General features: G+C 40.9%; 2 protein-coding genes across 2 annotated transcripts in view; both read left to right on the forward strand.

Moving 5' to 3' along the window:
• Nucleotides 1–16,660, forward strand: part of MDGA2 (MAM domain containing glycosylphosphatidylinositol anchor 2) — a 921,279-nt gene that overhangs the window by 64,482 nt on the left and 840,137 nt on the right. The gene's annotated exons all lie outside the window — the stretch shown is intronic.
• Nucleotides 4,085–4,219, forward strand: LOC138073877 (thymosin beta-4-like). Its single transcript, XM_068965815.1, has one exon. It carries the CDS (start codon nt 4,085–4,087, stop codon nt 4,217–4,219), a length of 135 nt encoding a protein of 44 aa, XP_068821916.1.

Consider the following 16,660-nt stretch of genomic DNA (forward strand, 5'->3'; position numbering starts at 1 on the left):
AAGCCAAGAGTGCTGCAGTCCATTGGGTTGCAAAAAGTTGGGCATGACTGAGTGACTGAACTGAACTGAACTGAAGGAACATCCGTATTGTTCTGCATAGTAGCTGCAACAATTTATATTCCCACCAACAGTGTAGGAAGCTTCCTTTTTCTCTACACCCTCTCCAGCATTTGGTTTGTAGACTTTTTAATGATGGTCATTGTGTTCATTCTGACTGGTATGAGGAGTACCTCATTACATAGTTTTTACTATTCAGTCAAGTTTATATACTTTAAAATAATATATATGAATTTCTTTCAAAATTGCATAAATTCTGTTCATAATTCCTCAGAGTAGAGAAGCTATATTTAACACAATTCCAAATATAGCTCCAGATATATATATATATATATATATATGTATGTGTATGTATAATACATATGTGTTAGATGTGTTCATATCTGATGAAAGAAATTAAAAATATTTCATATAAAAGTACAAGTAAAATATCCTAATAAGTGCCTGAAGTTTGATTTTTGGTGACATGTGGGAAGTTAGTTATATGAGATTGAGACTTTTTCCTAATAAAGAAAATAATATGATCATCTTGTGTGGTGAATGTTGACATGACAGATGTGTGTCATTCATAGCGGAAGTCAGGAGAGCTATATATAAATGTACGTGCAGAGAATGTAAGTCCATATCCTAGGCTGTTCAGATAGCATTGACCCTCACAGTATGAAAGGAATCCTTCTTTCATGATAAGTTATATTGTAGGAAGTTCACAATTTGTCTTTTGAAGTGTGAGTGTGTTTGTACATGCGTATGTAATAAATTAGGTAATGTGTGCAGAGTGTGAATTCAGAACCTCTCCCTCAAAATATGCATTTTCATCTCTTAGTGAATATCTGAAACTCCACTACACAGCGTGCACATTTCTTTGCTTTAAGACTTCACTAACGGGTTAACATGCAAAAATTACTTCCTTGGGAGATATTCTAGGCGGTTTGCCATCTAATGAAAAACAAGGCTATTAGGACCCAACAAAGCTGGTACTGACTCTTGGTGGTAGCTGGCTGAGTGGCCATAGGCAAGTTATTTTTACTCTAAGGTCCTAATTTGCTCTTCAGGAAAATAAAGTTACAGTGGTTACTTCAGAGTTGGTGTGAAAAAGAAATGGGAAAATTATAGCAATTATCACAGTAATTGGCATATTGTTGTTGTTCAGTTGCTCATTTGTGTCCTACTCTTTGTGACCCCATGGACTGCAGCAGACCAGTCTTCCCTGTCCTTCAGTGGAAGATGCTTAAAACTCAACATGAATGGCTGCCTGAAGCTCTTCCCTGACTTCCATTTTCAAAACTAAGTAATAAGAGAAAACATGGTATGAGTAGGTCTTCAAAGGATGCTGAGAAAGGAGTGTCAGCGAGGCCCAGGAGGAGGAAATCCTGCAGACAGACTTGGTCAACTTTTAGTATGGTCAGACTTAGATTTTAGGAATGTACTTGCCTAACAAGTCATGAACTGACCCCATATTTTAAACTGGATATGAATTTTACTTTGTATTTTTTACGTGAGGAAGTAGAATGTTTAAAGTATACTTGACTTTATGTGGATAAAATGTTTCCTGAGCCAGAAATGTTATTTCAGCCCTTTATTTCAGGAAAAAAAAAAGAAAAAAACTTACACAGATAGCACTTAAAGGGCATAAACAGTTACAAATTACTTGGAGAAGGTTGAAGGCTTTTCAAACAGGAGCAAATCTAAATAACTTTGCATGGCCAAAAGTGAAAAGTATCAAATGATAAATGCTGTATAAGATGCTTAAAGACAATTCACTTTTGGGGGTTAATGAAAGTTAAAATGCACGTGCCCCGTACTTATAACCTTGGGCATCTAGAACTTTGACAAGCTTAAGAAAGTTATAGAACCTATTTTGTGGTTGTTTTAAAGCTTATATGTATAAATGTTTTCATTTTAAAGTAGAGTAAAAAATAGTTCTTTTATATTAGTGGTCTTTCCTTGAGGGTGCTGCTGCTGTTGCTGCTGTTAAGTCGCTTTAGTCGTGTCTGACTCTGTGCAACCCCATAGACAGCAGCTCACCAGGCTCCCCCGTCCCTGGGATTCTCCAGGCAAGAACACTGGAGTGGATTGCCATTTCCTTCTTCAATGCATGAAAGTGAAAAGTGAAAGAGAAGTCGCTCAGTCGTGTCCAACTCTTAGCAACCCCATGGACTGCAGGCTACCAGGCTCCTCCGTCCATGGGATTTTCCAGGCAAGAGTACTGGAGTGGGGTGCCATTGCCCTCTCCGTCCATGAGGGTGCATAACCTCCTAAATTACTTACATGAATTCTCTGCAGTGAGCTTTTATCCTGCACCTAGTAAATGTCACTCTCTATTCCAGAGACAGGCATTTGATAAAACACAGGAAACAGGTACAATATAGAAACGTATAGTTTAAATATAAAATAAATGTAGTGAGTACTGTAGAAAAGTACAGTATTGGGGTACAGATTAGGGGAAACATATTCTTGGATTAAGTATTTATTTTGACCTTGGAAAATATTTCCATATAAGATGGCCAGAGTTTTCCCCTCTAAATGTTGCACTCAGGATCTCCAAATAATTGTTTATATTATACTGGGGGCTTCCCTGGTGGCTCAGACAGTCAAGAATCTGCCTGCAATGCAGGAGACCTAGGTTCGATCCCTGGGTCAAGAAGATCCCCTGGAGGAGGGCATGTCAGCCCACTCCAGTATTCTTGCCTGGAGAATCCCATGGACAGAGGAGCCTGGCGGGCTACAGTCCATGAGGTTACAAAAGGTCAGGCACAACTAAGTGATTAACACACACATGGATTTGGTGGGGTCTAAACAGAAGTTGCAGAGAAGGCAATGGCAACCTACTCTAGTATTCTTGCCTGGAAAATGCCACGGACGGAGGAGCCTGATAGCCTGCTGTCCATGGGGTTGCGAAGAATCGGACACACTGAGTGACTTCCCTTTCATTTTTCACTTTCATGCATTGGAGAAGGAAATGGCAACCCACTCCAGTGTTCTTGCCTGGAGAATCCCAGGGACGGGGGAGCCTGGTGGGCTGCCGTCTATGGGGTTGCACAGAGTCAGACACGACTGAAGCGGCTTAGCAGCAGCAGCAGCAAACAGAAGTTGATGAATCACTTGTCTAACCGCTGCCTGAAGATCAAGCTATATTAAGGTGATTAATTTCTCACAGTTTTGTTCGGAAGATGGTGGGGAGGTCTTCATGAATGAGCTATAATGTACCCTGACTCACTAGGAACTACTGGCACCTATCAACCATTCCTGAGCCAGCATCCATGAGGAGTGAGTGGGTACAACTGCACTGTTCAGTGATGCCTTCTCCACCGTGACGTATAGATATTACTTGATTTTATGTGGTTCACATTGAATATCTCAAGCCATTACCACTCGTGTGGTCACAAGATTGAAAAACAAGCTCATGGTGATTTTTTGGCAAGATTTTTAGCTTTTTTATATTTTTCTACCGTTGGGGAAAAACAGTCAATGCCGTAAGTAGCTCAGAAAGAGGACACGGCAGTGTTGCAAAGCAAAGTCTTTCTTCAGTACTCGATCTTATCACATTATAAGCACCATTTTCCCAGGGGGCTGGATTAGGCCATTTCCTGTATACACAAGACCATTAACCTGTTTTAAGTAATTGAATAGCTATTGACTACTAATTTGAACATACTGAGTTAAGTTAGCTTATTAACCAGTTTTCTGAAACGCAGTCTCACATCCCTTCCGGCCTACATGGTGCAGTCAAAACCACTTCGTCTGGATGAAGGGCCCTTCCTTCTGTGTCTGTGTGTTCTGATATCCTTACCAACCCGTCCCTTGCAAGGATCCTTGTCTTTTCTGCCATCCTCGTTTGATTTCTTGATTAGTTGTTGCTGATCAACGCTGCTACCTCTGACCCTTGCTGCCCCTGATCCTTGCTGCCCCATCATACAATGATCTGAACCATTTCCTGACTACCAATGTTAGTCTTAGGCAATTGGCAGCGGCCACAGTGCAAAGCAGACTTCACTCGCTCACAGCTCGCTCCCTTCCCTCTGCAACCATGTCTGACAAACCCCATAAGGCTGAGCTAGAGAAGTTTGATAAGTTGAAATTGAATAAAACAGAAACACAAGAGAAAAATGCACTGCCTTCAAAAGAAACTATTGAACAGGAAAAGCAAGCAGGGGAGTCATAATGAAGTCACAATACCTGCAGTGCCAGAATGCCGGGTACATTCCACAAGCAGTGCCTTATTTTACTTCTTTTTGCTGTTTAACTTTGTAAGATACAAAGAGGTTGGTTCAGCTTTAAATGACTGTGCTACCCTTTTTCACATCAAAGAAAGTAGAACTACTAACAACGTGTAGGCCACTTCTCTCTCTCTCATCTGCCTGTCTGACTAAAAGGAAAGGAAAAGTTGGTGAAAGAGGAAGCTGGATGGGGCAGCAGTGAACTTTAGAGCAAAAAGCAAGCTGGGCCAAGATGTCCTGTGGGCTGTGAAGTGCAGTTTAGAGTGCCATTTCCTCTTTGTTAAAGTGATTTTAAATACTGGAATGCGCACTTTTAAAATACACAAATAAAAAGTTTTAAAATGTGAAAAGAAAATGTTAGTCTTAAAGGGCACGGAAGAGTGTGTTAAAAAGTTTATTTTGCCTAAGCTAAGTATTCTGTTGATATACAGCAACTGAAATCACTTTATGCTTTTCCCACTAACAGCAGTAAAACTGAAAGTGAAAAATAAGTGGTGAACAAAGTTCGTATATCATTAGTTGTAATGTCCCCTTGTTCCATAAGCAACAGTGAAATACCTGTCTTTTAAGATAAACATGAAGATAAAATATCTATCTTTGTGTGCTTTGTTTTCTCCTTTTTCATACTCCAGTCTCTATTATTGGAGAGTAAAGCTACACAGATTCAGGAGCAACATATATCTGGAGACAAATGTCAAGTAATTTGTTTTCTCTTGAAATGTGCATTGTAATAGAGAAATGCATGTTTATTTTCTTGGATGTGTATTTCTTATAGGAAATCTTAACATTAAAAATAATTTGATTCTTGCTATTACCCAAATAATCTTTAACAAACAATAACCAAAAAAAAATTGAAATTCAATTATTCTACAGTTCCTGGGCCAATTAAAATTTTGGATAATTTGGTTATGCTAGTGTATGCATGTTTAAAAAAATTTCAAGCTTCCTAGTTTTACAACCTCTTCAATGCATGATATTGTTTGTTAATATTCTTTAAACTGAGCTTCTCCGTGGCTCCGTGGTAAAGAATCTGCCTGCAAAGCAGGAGGTGCAGCAGGTGTGGGATTGATCCCTGTGTTGGAAAGATCTGTTGGAGGAGGGCATGACAACCCACTCCAGCATTCTTGCCTGGATAATCCCATGGACAGGGGACTTCACCTTCCAATGCAGGGGGTGTGGGTTTGATCCCTCGTTGGGGATTTAGGATCTCACATGCCTGATAGGTCAAAAAACCAAAATATAAAGCAGAAGTAATGTTATAACAACTTCAGTAAAGACTTTAACAATAATTCACATCAAAAAACATTTGGGAGGATTATAGCCCTTGAGCCTGGAGGGCTACAGTCCATAGGGTTGGAATGAGTTGGACATGACTGAAGCGACTTAGCATGCACACATTCATTAAGCTATTGATAAAAGTTTAAGCAATAGAGAAAACTGGTGAATTACTAAAAAAAACAAAAAAAAGTAAAAACCAATTCTTTGTTGTTCATGGAGTGAGACATTTCAGTTTTGCACAAGAAGCATGCTTTCTGACTCACAGCAGCTCTTTTTGTCCTACAAACTGTTTCTTCCCAGTGGGAAGCACATCATATCATACATCTTTATAAGTGTACTGTGTGTAGTAGGAAAGGGTGGTGCCTTTTCAAAGTGGTGTGGGTGGATCTGCTTACACAGGCAAACTGTACCTGTAGTATTTAAACCTCAGATGTGAGGTTGAGGCTGGAGGCTGCAATTCTGGGCTCACTCTACAGTTAGGTCTCAAATACCTCTTCTGATGGGGAATAGCAGATATCTCGTGCCCAACATGGTGATTTCTAAAGTACATTTTTTAAAAGATATTTTTTGATGTGAATCATTTTTAAAGTCTTTACTGAATTTGTTATAATATTGCTTCTGCTTTATGTTTTGGTTTTTGAGCTGTGAGGCATGTGGGATTCTAAATCCCCAACCAGGGATCAAACCCACACCCCCTGCACTGGAAGGTGAAGTCTTAGGTGGCTCACACAGTAAAGTCTGCCTGCAATGCAGGAGACCTGGGTTCAATCCCTGGGTTGGGAAGATCCCCTGGAAAAGGAAATGGCAACCCACTCCAGTATTCTTGCCTGGGAAATCCTATGGACAGAGGAGCCTGTCAGGCCACAGTCCATCGGTTGCAAAGAATCAGACAATGACTGAGCAACTAATACTTCTTCTAACCACTGGACCACCAGGGAAGTCCGTTAAAGTACATCTTGAACATACAGAATGTGTATTTGGCATTTGGATTAAATTAAGTTCCTTTCTGTTCAGTTCAGTTCAGTTCAGTCACTCAGTCGTATCTGACTCTTTGTGACCCCATGAATCGCAGCACACCAGGGCTCCCTGTCCATCACCAACTCCCAGAGTTTACTCAAACTAATCTGCATCGAGTTGGTGGTGCCATCCAGCCATCTCATCCTCTGTCGTTCCCTTCTCCTCCTGCCCCCAATCCCTCCCAGCATCGGGGTCTTTTCCAATGAGTCAACTCTTCACATGAGGTGGCCAAAGTATCAGAGTTTCAGCTTTAGCATCAGTCCTTCCAATGAACACTCAGGACTGGTCTCCTTTAGGATGGACTGGTTGGATCTCCTTGCAGTCCAAGGGACCCACAAGAGTCTTCTCCAACACCACACTTCAAAAGCATCAATTCTTTGGCACTCAGCTTTCTTCACAATCCAACTCTCACATCCATACATGACCACTGGAAAAACCGTAACCTTGGCTAGACAGACCTTTATTGGCAAAGTAATGTCTCTGTTTTTTTAATAAGTTATCTAGGTCGGTCATAACTTTTCTTCCAAGGAGTAGGTGTGTTTTAATTTCATGGCTGCAGTCACCATCTGCAGTGATTTTGGAGCCCCCCAAAATGAAGTCTGACACTGTTTCCACTGTTTCCCATACCATTTAAAAAGAGGTTTGTGGCAAGATCTAAATTTCCCTTTGTTTTCTGAGTCCTGGTTTTGATAGAAAAGGGAAGTGATTCCAAATTGTGTGATGTGTCAGGAAGAAGTTACATGGTATGAGTTTTTGACTGGTGAGGCAGTCAATTCTGCACTTGCTGTTTGTGTAGTTCCTTTGTCAATTCATGCTTTATGGTCACATATTCTAGGCACTAAGTACGTAGTAGTGAGCAAGAAAAGGAAGGTCACTGATCTCATGAACTGCACACTTTAGTTGAGAAAAATAAAAAGAAGAAAAATATAAAAACTTCAGTTAGTGATTTGTGCTATGAAAAACTCTATAACCTTGTTAATATGTAAAAGAGTAAATGGGGAGGGGGCACCATAAGATACAGTGTTTGGAGACAGCTTCACTGAGAGAGCAACACAGAGAAGAGACTTTTGTACAGTCAGGAGACAGTCATGGCGTGAGTTGAGCATGTCTGAGAAAAACCAAGACCAAAATAAAGAAGAGAGTTGAAGGAAATGAGGAGAGACAGGAAAGAAGATAGATTACTTAGATACCATTTTATGAAATACACTTGTACTATGTAATCAAATAGCAATCGTGATTATTGGAACCTACTGTAAAAGCTAGTTCTTTTTGGGAGGAATGGTTACTCTTTGACTTGTGAGAAGGAATTTCATGAACCTGCCTCAGAATTCATGTTAAAGTTATTTTGAGGAGTTCTGAGACTCACTTCTTTCATTGTAGCCATTGTAAAGGAGCTTCCCCAAATAGCACAGTGGTAGAGAATCCACCTGCCAATGCAAGAGACTCAAGAGATGGGGGTTCGAACTCTAGGTTGGGATGATCCCCTGGAGGAGGAAATGGCAACCTGCTCTGGTATTCTTGCCTGGAAAAATTCCATGGACAAATGAGCCTGGTGGGCTATAGTCCATGGGATTGCAAAGAGTTGGACAAGACTAAGCATACACACACATACACACACACACACACACACACACACACACACACAACGACTGTAAAGCTGATCTATGAGAACATTGGATAGTACCATAATTTTGTTCCCTTGAATATTTGCTAGGCTGATTTGATGTGATTTTCCCCATTCCTGTAAATGATGTTATTCTATCTATAATGTCTTATAGAAAAAGTTGCTAATTTCCTCTTCATCTACTAGATGACTCATCCATCCTTGTGGGTCCATATTCTTCTCTTGTAGTTAGGACTTCCTTGTAGTTATAAGAAAAAACTTGTGTATATGCATGCGTGTATGTGCACTTACACAAAGACACAAACACACATGTGTTTCCACTGAGCTCTTTTGTTTCTTATCTTTAGGCAGGAAAATAATGATTGCCTTCATTATCCCTCATGGAAGTTAAATGGATTGATGAATTTATAGGTAAATGCTGTTACTCATTAAAAGTTTTGGCAATAAGGAGTTCATGATCTGAGCCAGAGTCAGCTCTCAGTCTTGTTTTTTCTGACTGTATAGAGCTTCTCCATCTTTGGCTGCAAAGAATATGATCAGTCTGATTTCGGTATTGACCATCTGATGATGGTGTATAGAGTCTTCTCTTGTGTTGTTGGAAGAGGGTATTTGCTATAACCAGTGCATTCTCTTGGCAAAACTTTGTTTTGTACTCCAAGGCCAAATTTGCCTGTTTCTCCAGGTATCCCCTGACTTCCTACTTTTGCATTCCAGTCCCCTATGCTAAAAAGGACATCTTTTTTGGGGTGTTAGTTCTAAAAGGTCTTGTAGGGCTTCATAGAACCGTTCAGCTTCTTCAGGATTACTGGTTGAGGCATAGACTTGGATTACTGTGATAATAAATGGTTTGCATTGAAAATGAACAGAGATCATTCTGTTGCTTTTGAGATTGCATCCATGTACTGCATTTCAGATTCTTTTGTTGACCATGAGGGCTACTCCATTTCTTCTAAGGGATTCTTGCCCACAGTAGTAGATAATGGTCATCTGAGTTAAATTCACACATTCCAGTCCATCTTAGTTCTCTGATTCCTAAAATATCAGTGTTCACTCTTGCCATCTCCTGTTTGACCACTTCCAATTTACCTTGATTCATGGACCTAACATTCCAGGTTCCTATGCAGTATTGCTCTTTGCAGCATCGGACTTTGCTTCCATCACCAGTCACATCCACAGCTGGCTGTTGTTTTTACTTTGGCTCAGTCACTTCATTCTCTCTGGAGTTATTTCTCCACTGATCTCTAGTGGCATATTAGGGACCTACTGACCTGGGGAGTTCATCTTTTAGTGTCCTATCTCCTTGCCTTTTCATGCTGTCTTTGGGGTTCTCAAGGAAAGAATACTGAAGTGGTTTGCCATTCCCTTCTCCAGTAGACCATGTTTTGTCAGAATTTCCACCATGACCCTTTCGTCTTGGGGGGCCCTACATGGCATGGCCCATAATTCCATTGAGTTAGACAAGTCTGTGGTCTGTGTGATCAGTTTGGTTAGTTTTCTGTGATTGTGGTTTTCATTGTGTTCCCACTGAAGGATAAGGATAAGAGGCTTATGGAAGCTTCCTGACTGATTGAGGGGGAAACTGGGTCATGTTCTGTTCAAGGGGGCCATGCTCAATAAAATTTTAATCCAATTTTCTGTTGATGGGTGGTGATATGTTCCCTCTCTGTTGTTTGACCTCAGGTCAAACTGTGGTGGAAGTAATGAAGATAATGGAGACATCCTCAAAAGGTCCCTTACTCCCACTGCCAACCCAGTGCCTCCAACCCTGTAGCAGGCCACCGCCAACCCATACCTCTGATGGAGACTCCTGGGCACTCATGGGCAAGTCTGGGTCAGTCCCTTGTGGGCTCACTGCTCCTTTCTCCTGGACCTTGATGTGCACAAGGTTTTGTTTGTGCCCTCCAAGAGTCTGTTTCCCCAGTCCTGTGTAAGTTCTGGTGGCTCTATGGTGGGGTTAATGGCAATCCCCTACAAGAGTATGCCATACCGAGGTCTGCTGTACCCAGAGCCCCTGCCCCTGTGGCAGGTCACTGCTCACCCGTACCTCCACAGGAGACACTCAAACACGGTTCTGGCTCAGTCTCTGTGGGGTCTTTCAGTCTTGGTGTGAACAAGGTTTGTTTGAGCCCTCTGAGCATCTCTGGTGGGTATGGGGTTTGATTGTAAATGCAACTTCGCCCCTTCTACTGTTTTATTGGGGCTTCTACTTTGCCCTTGGATATGGAGTATTTTTTTTTTTTATGGGATCCACATTCCCCTGTTGACGGTTGTTCAGCAGCAAGTTGTAATTTTGGAGTTCTTGCAGGAGATGAGTGAATGTCCTTCTACACTGCCATCCTCCACCATCTATTGTAGATTTGATGTGAAGGTGGTGCCAGTGTGAAGAATCTGTCTGCCAACGCAGGAAACATAAGAGACGTGGGTTTGATCCTTGCTTTGGGAAGATCTCCTGGAGAAGGAAATGAAAACCCACAACAGAATACTGGCCTGGAAAATGCCATGGACAGAGGAGCCTGGTGGGTTATAGTCCATGGGGCTGCAAAGAGAGAGACATGACTGAGCACACACACACACAACTTACTGCCAAAATGAGACTTAAATTGAAGAAAGTAAGGAAAACCAATAGACCATTCAGGTATGACCTAAATCAAATCCCTTACAGTTATACAGTGGAAGTGACAAATAGATTCAAGGGATTAGATGTGATAGAGTGGCTGAAGACCTATGGACAGAGGTTTGTGATATTGTACAAGAAGCAGTGATCAAGAACATCCCCAAGAAAAAGAAATGCAAAAAGGCAAAATGGTTGTCTGAGGAGGCCTTACAAATAGCTGAGAAAAGAAGAGAAGTTAAAGGCAAAGGAGAATAGGAAAGATATATCCAACTGAATGCAGAGTTCCAAAGAATAGCAAGGAGAGATAAGAGAGCCTTCCTCAGTGATCAATGCAAAGAAATAAAAGCCAACAATAGAATAGGAAAGACTAGCGATCTCTTCAAGAAAATTAGAGATTCCACGGGAATATTTCATGCAAAGATGGGTACAATAAAGGACAGAAATGGTATGCCCTTAACAGAAGCAGAAGATATTAAGAAGAGGGGCAAGAATACACAGAAGAACTATACAGAAAAGATTTTCATGACCCAGATAACCATGATGGTGTGGTCACTCATCTAGAGCCAGACATCCTGTAATGTGAAGTCAAGTGGGCCTTAGGTAGCATCACTATGAACAAAGCTAGTGGAGGTGATGGAATTCCAGTAGAGCTATTTCAAATCCTGAAAGATGATGCTGTGAAAGAGCTGCACTCAAAATGCTAGCAAATTTGGAAAACTCAGCAGTGGCCACAGGACTGGAAAATGTCAGTTTTCATTCCAATCCTAAAGAAAGGGAATGCCAAAGAATGCTCAAACTACTGCACAATTGCACTTATCTCACATGCTAGCAAAGTAATGCTCAAAATTCTCCAAGCCAGGTTTCAACAGTATGTGAACCGTGAACTTTCACATGTTCAAGCTGAATTTAGAAAAGGCAGAGGAGCCAGAGATCAAATTGCCAAGATCTGTTGGATCATCAAAAAAGCAAGAGAGTTCCAGAGAAACATCTATTTCTGCTTTATTACTACACTGAAGCCTTGGACTATGTGGATCACAACAAACTGGAAAATTCTTAAAGAGATGGGAATACCGGACCACCTGACCTGCCTCCTGAGGAAGCAACAGTTAGAACTGGACGTGGAATAACAGACTGGTTCCAAATTGGTAAAGGAGTATGTCAGGGCTGCATATTGTCACCCTGCTTATTTAACTTATAGGCAGAGTACATCATGCAAAATGCTGGGCTGGATGAAGCGCAAGCTGGAATCAAGATTGCTGGGAGAAATATCAATAACCTCAGATATGCAGATGACACCACTCTTATGGCAGAAGGGGCTTCCCTGGTAGCTCAGATGGTAAAGCATCCTCCTACAACGCGGGAGACCTGCATTCAATCCCTGGGTCAGAAGATCCCCTGGAGAAAGAAATGGCAACCCACTCCAGTACTCTTGCCTGGAAAATCCCATGGACCCAGGAGCCTGGTAGGCTATAGTCCATGGGGTCGCAAAGAGTTGGACATGACTGAGTGACTTCACTTCACTTCACTTCGCTTATGGCGGAAAGTGAAGAAGAACTAAAGAGCCTCTTCATGAAAGTGAAAGAGGAGAGTTAAAAAATTGGCATAAAACTCAACACTCAGAAAACTAAGATCATGGCATCTGGTCCAATCACTTCATGGCAAATAGATGAGGTAACAATGGAAATGGTGAGAGACCCTATTTCTGGGGGCTCCAAAATCACTGCAGATGGTGACTATGGCCATGAAATTAAAAGACGCTTGCTTCTTGGAAGGAAAGCTATGATCAATGTAGACAGCATATTAAAAATCAGAGACATTACTTTGCCAACAAAATCGGTCTAGTAAAAGCTGGTTTTTTTTTTTTTTCAGTAGTCATGTATGGATGTGAGAATTGGACTATAAAGAATTCTGAGCACCAAGAATTGATAATTTTGAACTGTGGTGTTGGAGGAGACTCTTGAGAGTCCCTTGGAAAGCAAGGAGATCGAACCAGTCCATCCTAAAGGAAATCAGTCTTGAATATTCTTTGGAAGTACTGATGCTGAAGCTGAAAGTCTAGGACTTGGGTCACCTGATGTGAAAAACTGACTCACTAGAAAAGACCCTGATGCTGGGAAAGATTGAAGGTTGGAGGAGAAGGGGACAACAGAGGATAAAGATGGTTGGATGGCATCATCAACTCGATGGAAATGAGTTTGGTAACCTCTGGGAGTTGATGATGGACAGGGAAGCCTGGTGTGCTGCAGTCCATGGGTTCGCAAAGAGCTGGACACGACTGAGTGACTGAACTGAACTGAAAATATGAACCTGAGGAAACTCTTGTTATTGGGCACATGCCAATAGCATTGGTAGAACAAAATACTTTAAATTGTAGAGAAAAAATAAGAAAAAAAAGTGGGATAAAATCAGAGTATATTTGCTATGTTTCCCTCTATAACAAACTATCCCCCAGGTGTTTAGTAGCTTAAACACAACGATTCATTGTTCCTAGGGATGTTATGCCTGACACAGTGGTTCTTCTGCTGGTCTTGCCTGCGCTCTGTCATACAGTTGCTTCAGCAGGGGATCACCTGGGACGGGTGGACCTATCTTCATGTTGTCTTTCAACCTCAAGGAAGCCAGACCAGGCTTCTCTGGAGTATGATGATCTCAGGGTTATAAGAGGATGAGAAAGAGTCTTTCTTGAAAATTGCTGGCTATCACTTCCATGAAAATCACAAAACCTGCCCAGGTTAGAGAGGGATCCGGCTTCCTGAGGGAAAGAAATGCCCAGAAAGTGTGGCTATTTGTAATTTGAGAGAGCTAGAGTGAGATCAAGATTCTGGAGAAAAGAGGAGCAGAGATGAAAGTAGTGATGGGTAAAGGGGAAAACTGGAGGAAGGAGGTGCATAGGAGGAGAGAAAAGTGACATCTGTAGTATCCAAGTGAAAGTTACCAGTATTCCTTTCACATTTTACTCCCATTTGACTCAAGGACTGTCAATCAATTACAGGTATGTTCAGCAAAGTTTTCCAAGGATTTAGAGACAATGAGTATGGAGCAGGGAAAGGAAGAGAAAGGAAGGCAGCAGAGAGAGACTGTAAGAGATGAGTAAGGAACAGAAAATAAATCCATTTCTAATTTTAGCTCAGTCTTTGGACAAGTCAAAGCATTCTAACCAACATCTTGCAGAATATAGATCTCTTATTCCTTCAGAGGAGCAACCTGACATGGGAGCATTTTCAGCATGACATCAAATAACACCCGTTTTTAAAGCAGTGCTTCTTTGACCAGTGATGATTTTATGTCCACTGTATGTAATTTGAGGATGTAGTCCAATGCTTTGGACTAATACATCACTATGAGGAACGAGTGCAGACTGATGTATTAGTTTAATAAAGCATTCAAATGAAATTGAACAGTTTCATTAATGGCTGGGAAAAGACTGTAAAAGCAAAATCAATTAGTGGTAAGACAGAAAAATTAGAATCCCTTTATTTAAATCATGCAGATGGAAAAAGTAAAAATATTGCTTGTCTCTGTTTCTTGGCAGACAGACTGCATTGTTGGTTAAAGAGCCATGGTCCTATTTCTTATTGGGGTAGATTTTATGTAGGCTCATTAATCTAAGCCCCTAAATTGACCAGATGAACTTGCAAGGATAAGCAGGCTCCTGTGGCTTTGTGTGGGCAGTAATTGAATGAAAGTTCTGTATAGGCTCTATTTAATGTGTGACTTATAGCTCATGTTGTTTCCTTTTTCACTGATAGCCTTGAGCTTTCAGACTTACTAAGTACCTCACTTGGACTCCAGTGATATATATCAGAACAAAGTTCAAAAACATGCAGCATTCAATGTAACCTTCTGAATTCTTGGGCTACTTGTATCCAGTACATCATATTTCATAGTCCTGTGCAAGGGAAGTCCTGAGCCCTGTGCAAGGGAAGCGTGGGTGACGGGCTAGTTTTCTCCCGAAGCACCATCTTTCATCAGGTTTACATACTACAAACAGATGGTTAAGTTTTCCTGCCTTTGGAAGCCTCAAGCAAAGAATTTAGGTGCTTATAATTTTCCCCTTTCCCCAAAGATATTCCTCTTTAAAGTCTTCTTTACTGGAAATAAGTTTTCCATAAAGATCTAAATATATGTAAATTTCAACCTACTAAGAGAGGAAATATAGGTGGTCTCTTTTTCCTGCTGTTTTTAGAGGAATTTTAATTGTTTGTGTTTTACAGAGCTTCAGAACTGTGTAAACACCCTCAAAAAAAAATAAAGTGGAATTCTTCTATACTGTTTTAATGAGTGATGCATCTGTTCAGAGTTAATGCTGCTCGTTCCTCTTGGCACTGTCTGATCTAAAAGCAGGCACTAATTAGTGCTTTTACTGCGCTCACTCTGTGCTGGGCCTCTTGCTCTCAGCTGTCTCTTTGGATTTAGACTAATTGGTCTTCATGGTACACCTTTGTTATTGGGCCTGTCAGTTCATTGGTTAGTTGTTTAACATTGTCATTCCATAAAAACATTAAGTTGCTGGTATAAGATGGCTCAGTGGATAAAGAGTCCACCTGCAGTTCAGGAGACACCAGAAATGTGGGTTCGATGCCTGGGTGGAGAAGATCCCTGGAGGAGGAAATGGCAGCCGACTCCAGTGTTCTTGCCCGAAAAATCCTATAGACAGAGGGGCCTAAAGAGTTGCAAAGAGTCAAACATGACTGAGCAGACACACACTTTGATAAGATTGAATTAAAACACATGCTACTAATTTAAAAAATAATTCTGTTTAAGTTTAAAATAGTCATAGATTTCCATAGTCCTGAGAGGAGCTTTCTTAGATTATGTATGTAGCATTGACTGTGGCATTCCTGTTCTTTTTAAATGAGTGAATTTCCTTTAGTGCTTACCTAAAACAGTACATAGTATCTCCCGGAAAATAAACCTAAACCAGAACTCCAAAGCTAAAAGAGAGAATAGAAGTTTTGTCTTTGTATGGATTTATGAGACTTTCTTACATTTGAAAGTTCAAGTTTTACTGAAGAATATCTATTAGTATGGACCCAGATACACACAAGCTTGCTTTCATTCCCAGAGCTACATATACACTGGGTTAACACATCCAAACGCTATTCACTGATGGAGCTGCGTCATGACCTATGGCCTTGTCTCAGATGCCATTGAAACTGGAACAAAATATCTTTTACCCATATTTTTTAAGAACAAAATTTGAGTTTCATCTCAAGTATGCATGTAATTCTGACAGTCTTATCTTTCTTATTTAAAAAAGAAAGAATGTTTTATTAAACCATTTAGCTGCAGTACAGTGGAAAAGGAAGTGAATAGAGTTGTTTCATCCTAGACTATTGACTAATAATAGAATATAGGTTTATATGTACGCATCCTTTATAATTTAAGGGCCATACATAAAGCTCTTGCTCCCTGACATTTTCTAATCTTCCAGAAAAATAACTACTTTGAATCAATACACTTTTTAAAAAAATTCTGTATCCAGGATGCAGAAGACTATTTGAGAAAGTCAGAATTGTCGATTTCTAGCACAGCAGACACATAGCCTGTCACCTCAGATGGGTCCTGAGTCTTGCTCTGAAGTCAAGGTTGTTCCATTCTCTCCTTGTTACTCACTGAAGCTCTTACCAAGAACCAAGATGAAGTAGCTCAGTCACGTCTGACTCTTTGCGACCCCTACCAGGCTCCTCCATCCATGGAATTTTCCAGGCAAGAGTACTGGAGTGGGTTGCCATTTCCTTTTCCAGGGGATCTTCCTGACCCAGGGATTGAACCTGAGTCTCCTGCATTGCAGGCAGACGCTTATCTCTGAGCCACCAGGGAAGTCTCTGAAGCTCTTACAGACCTTCAGTA

Source organism: Capricornis sumatraensis, chromosome 2, assembly GCF_032405125.1.
Source record: "Capricornis sumatraensis isolate serow.1 chromosome 2, serow.2, whole genome shotgun sequence".
In the NCBI taxonomy this organism is placed as follows: domain Eukaryota; kingdom Metazoa; phylum Chordata; class Mammalia; order Artiodactyla; family Bovidae; genus Capricornis; species Capricornis sumatraensis.

Coding starts and splice junctions, on each gene's coding strand:
- LOC138073877 (XM_068965815.1), top strand. CDS start 4,085: ATGTCTGACAAACCCCATAAGGCTGAGCTAGAGAAGTTTGATAAGTTG.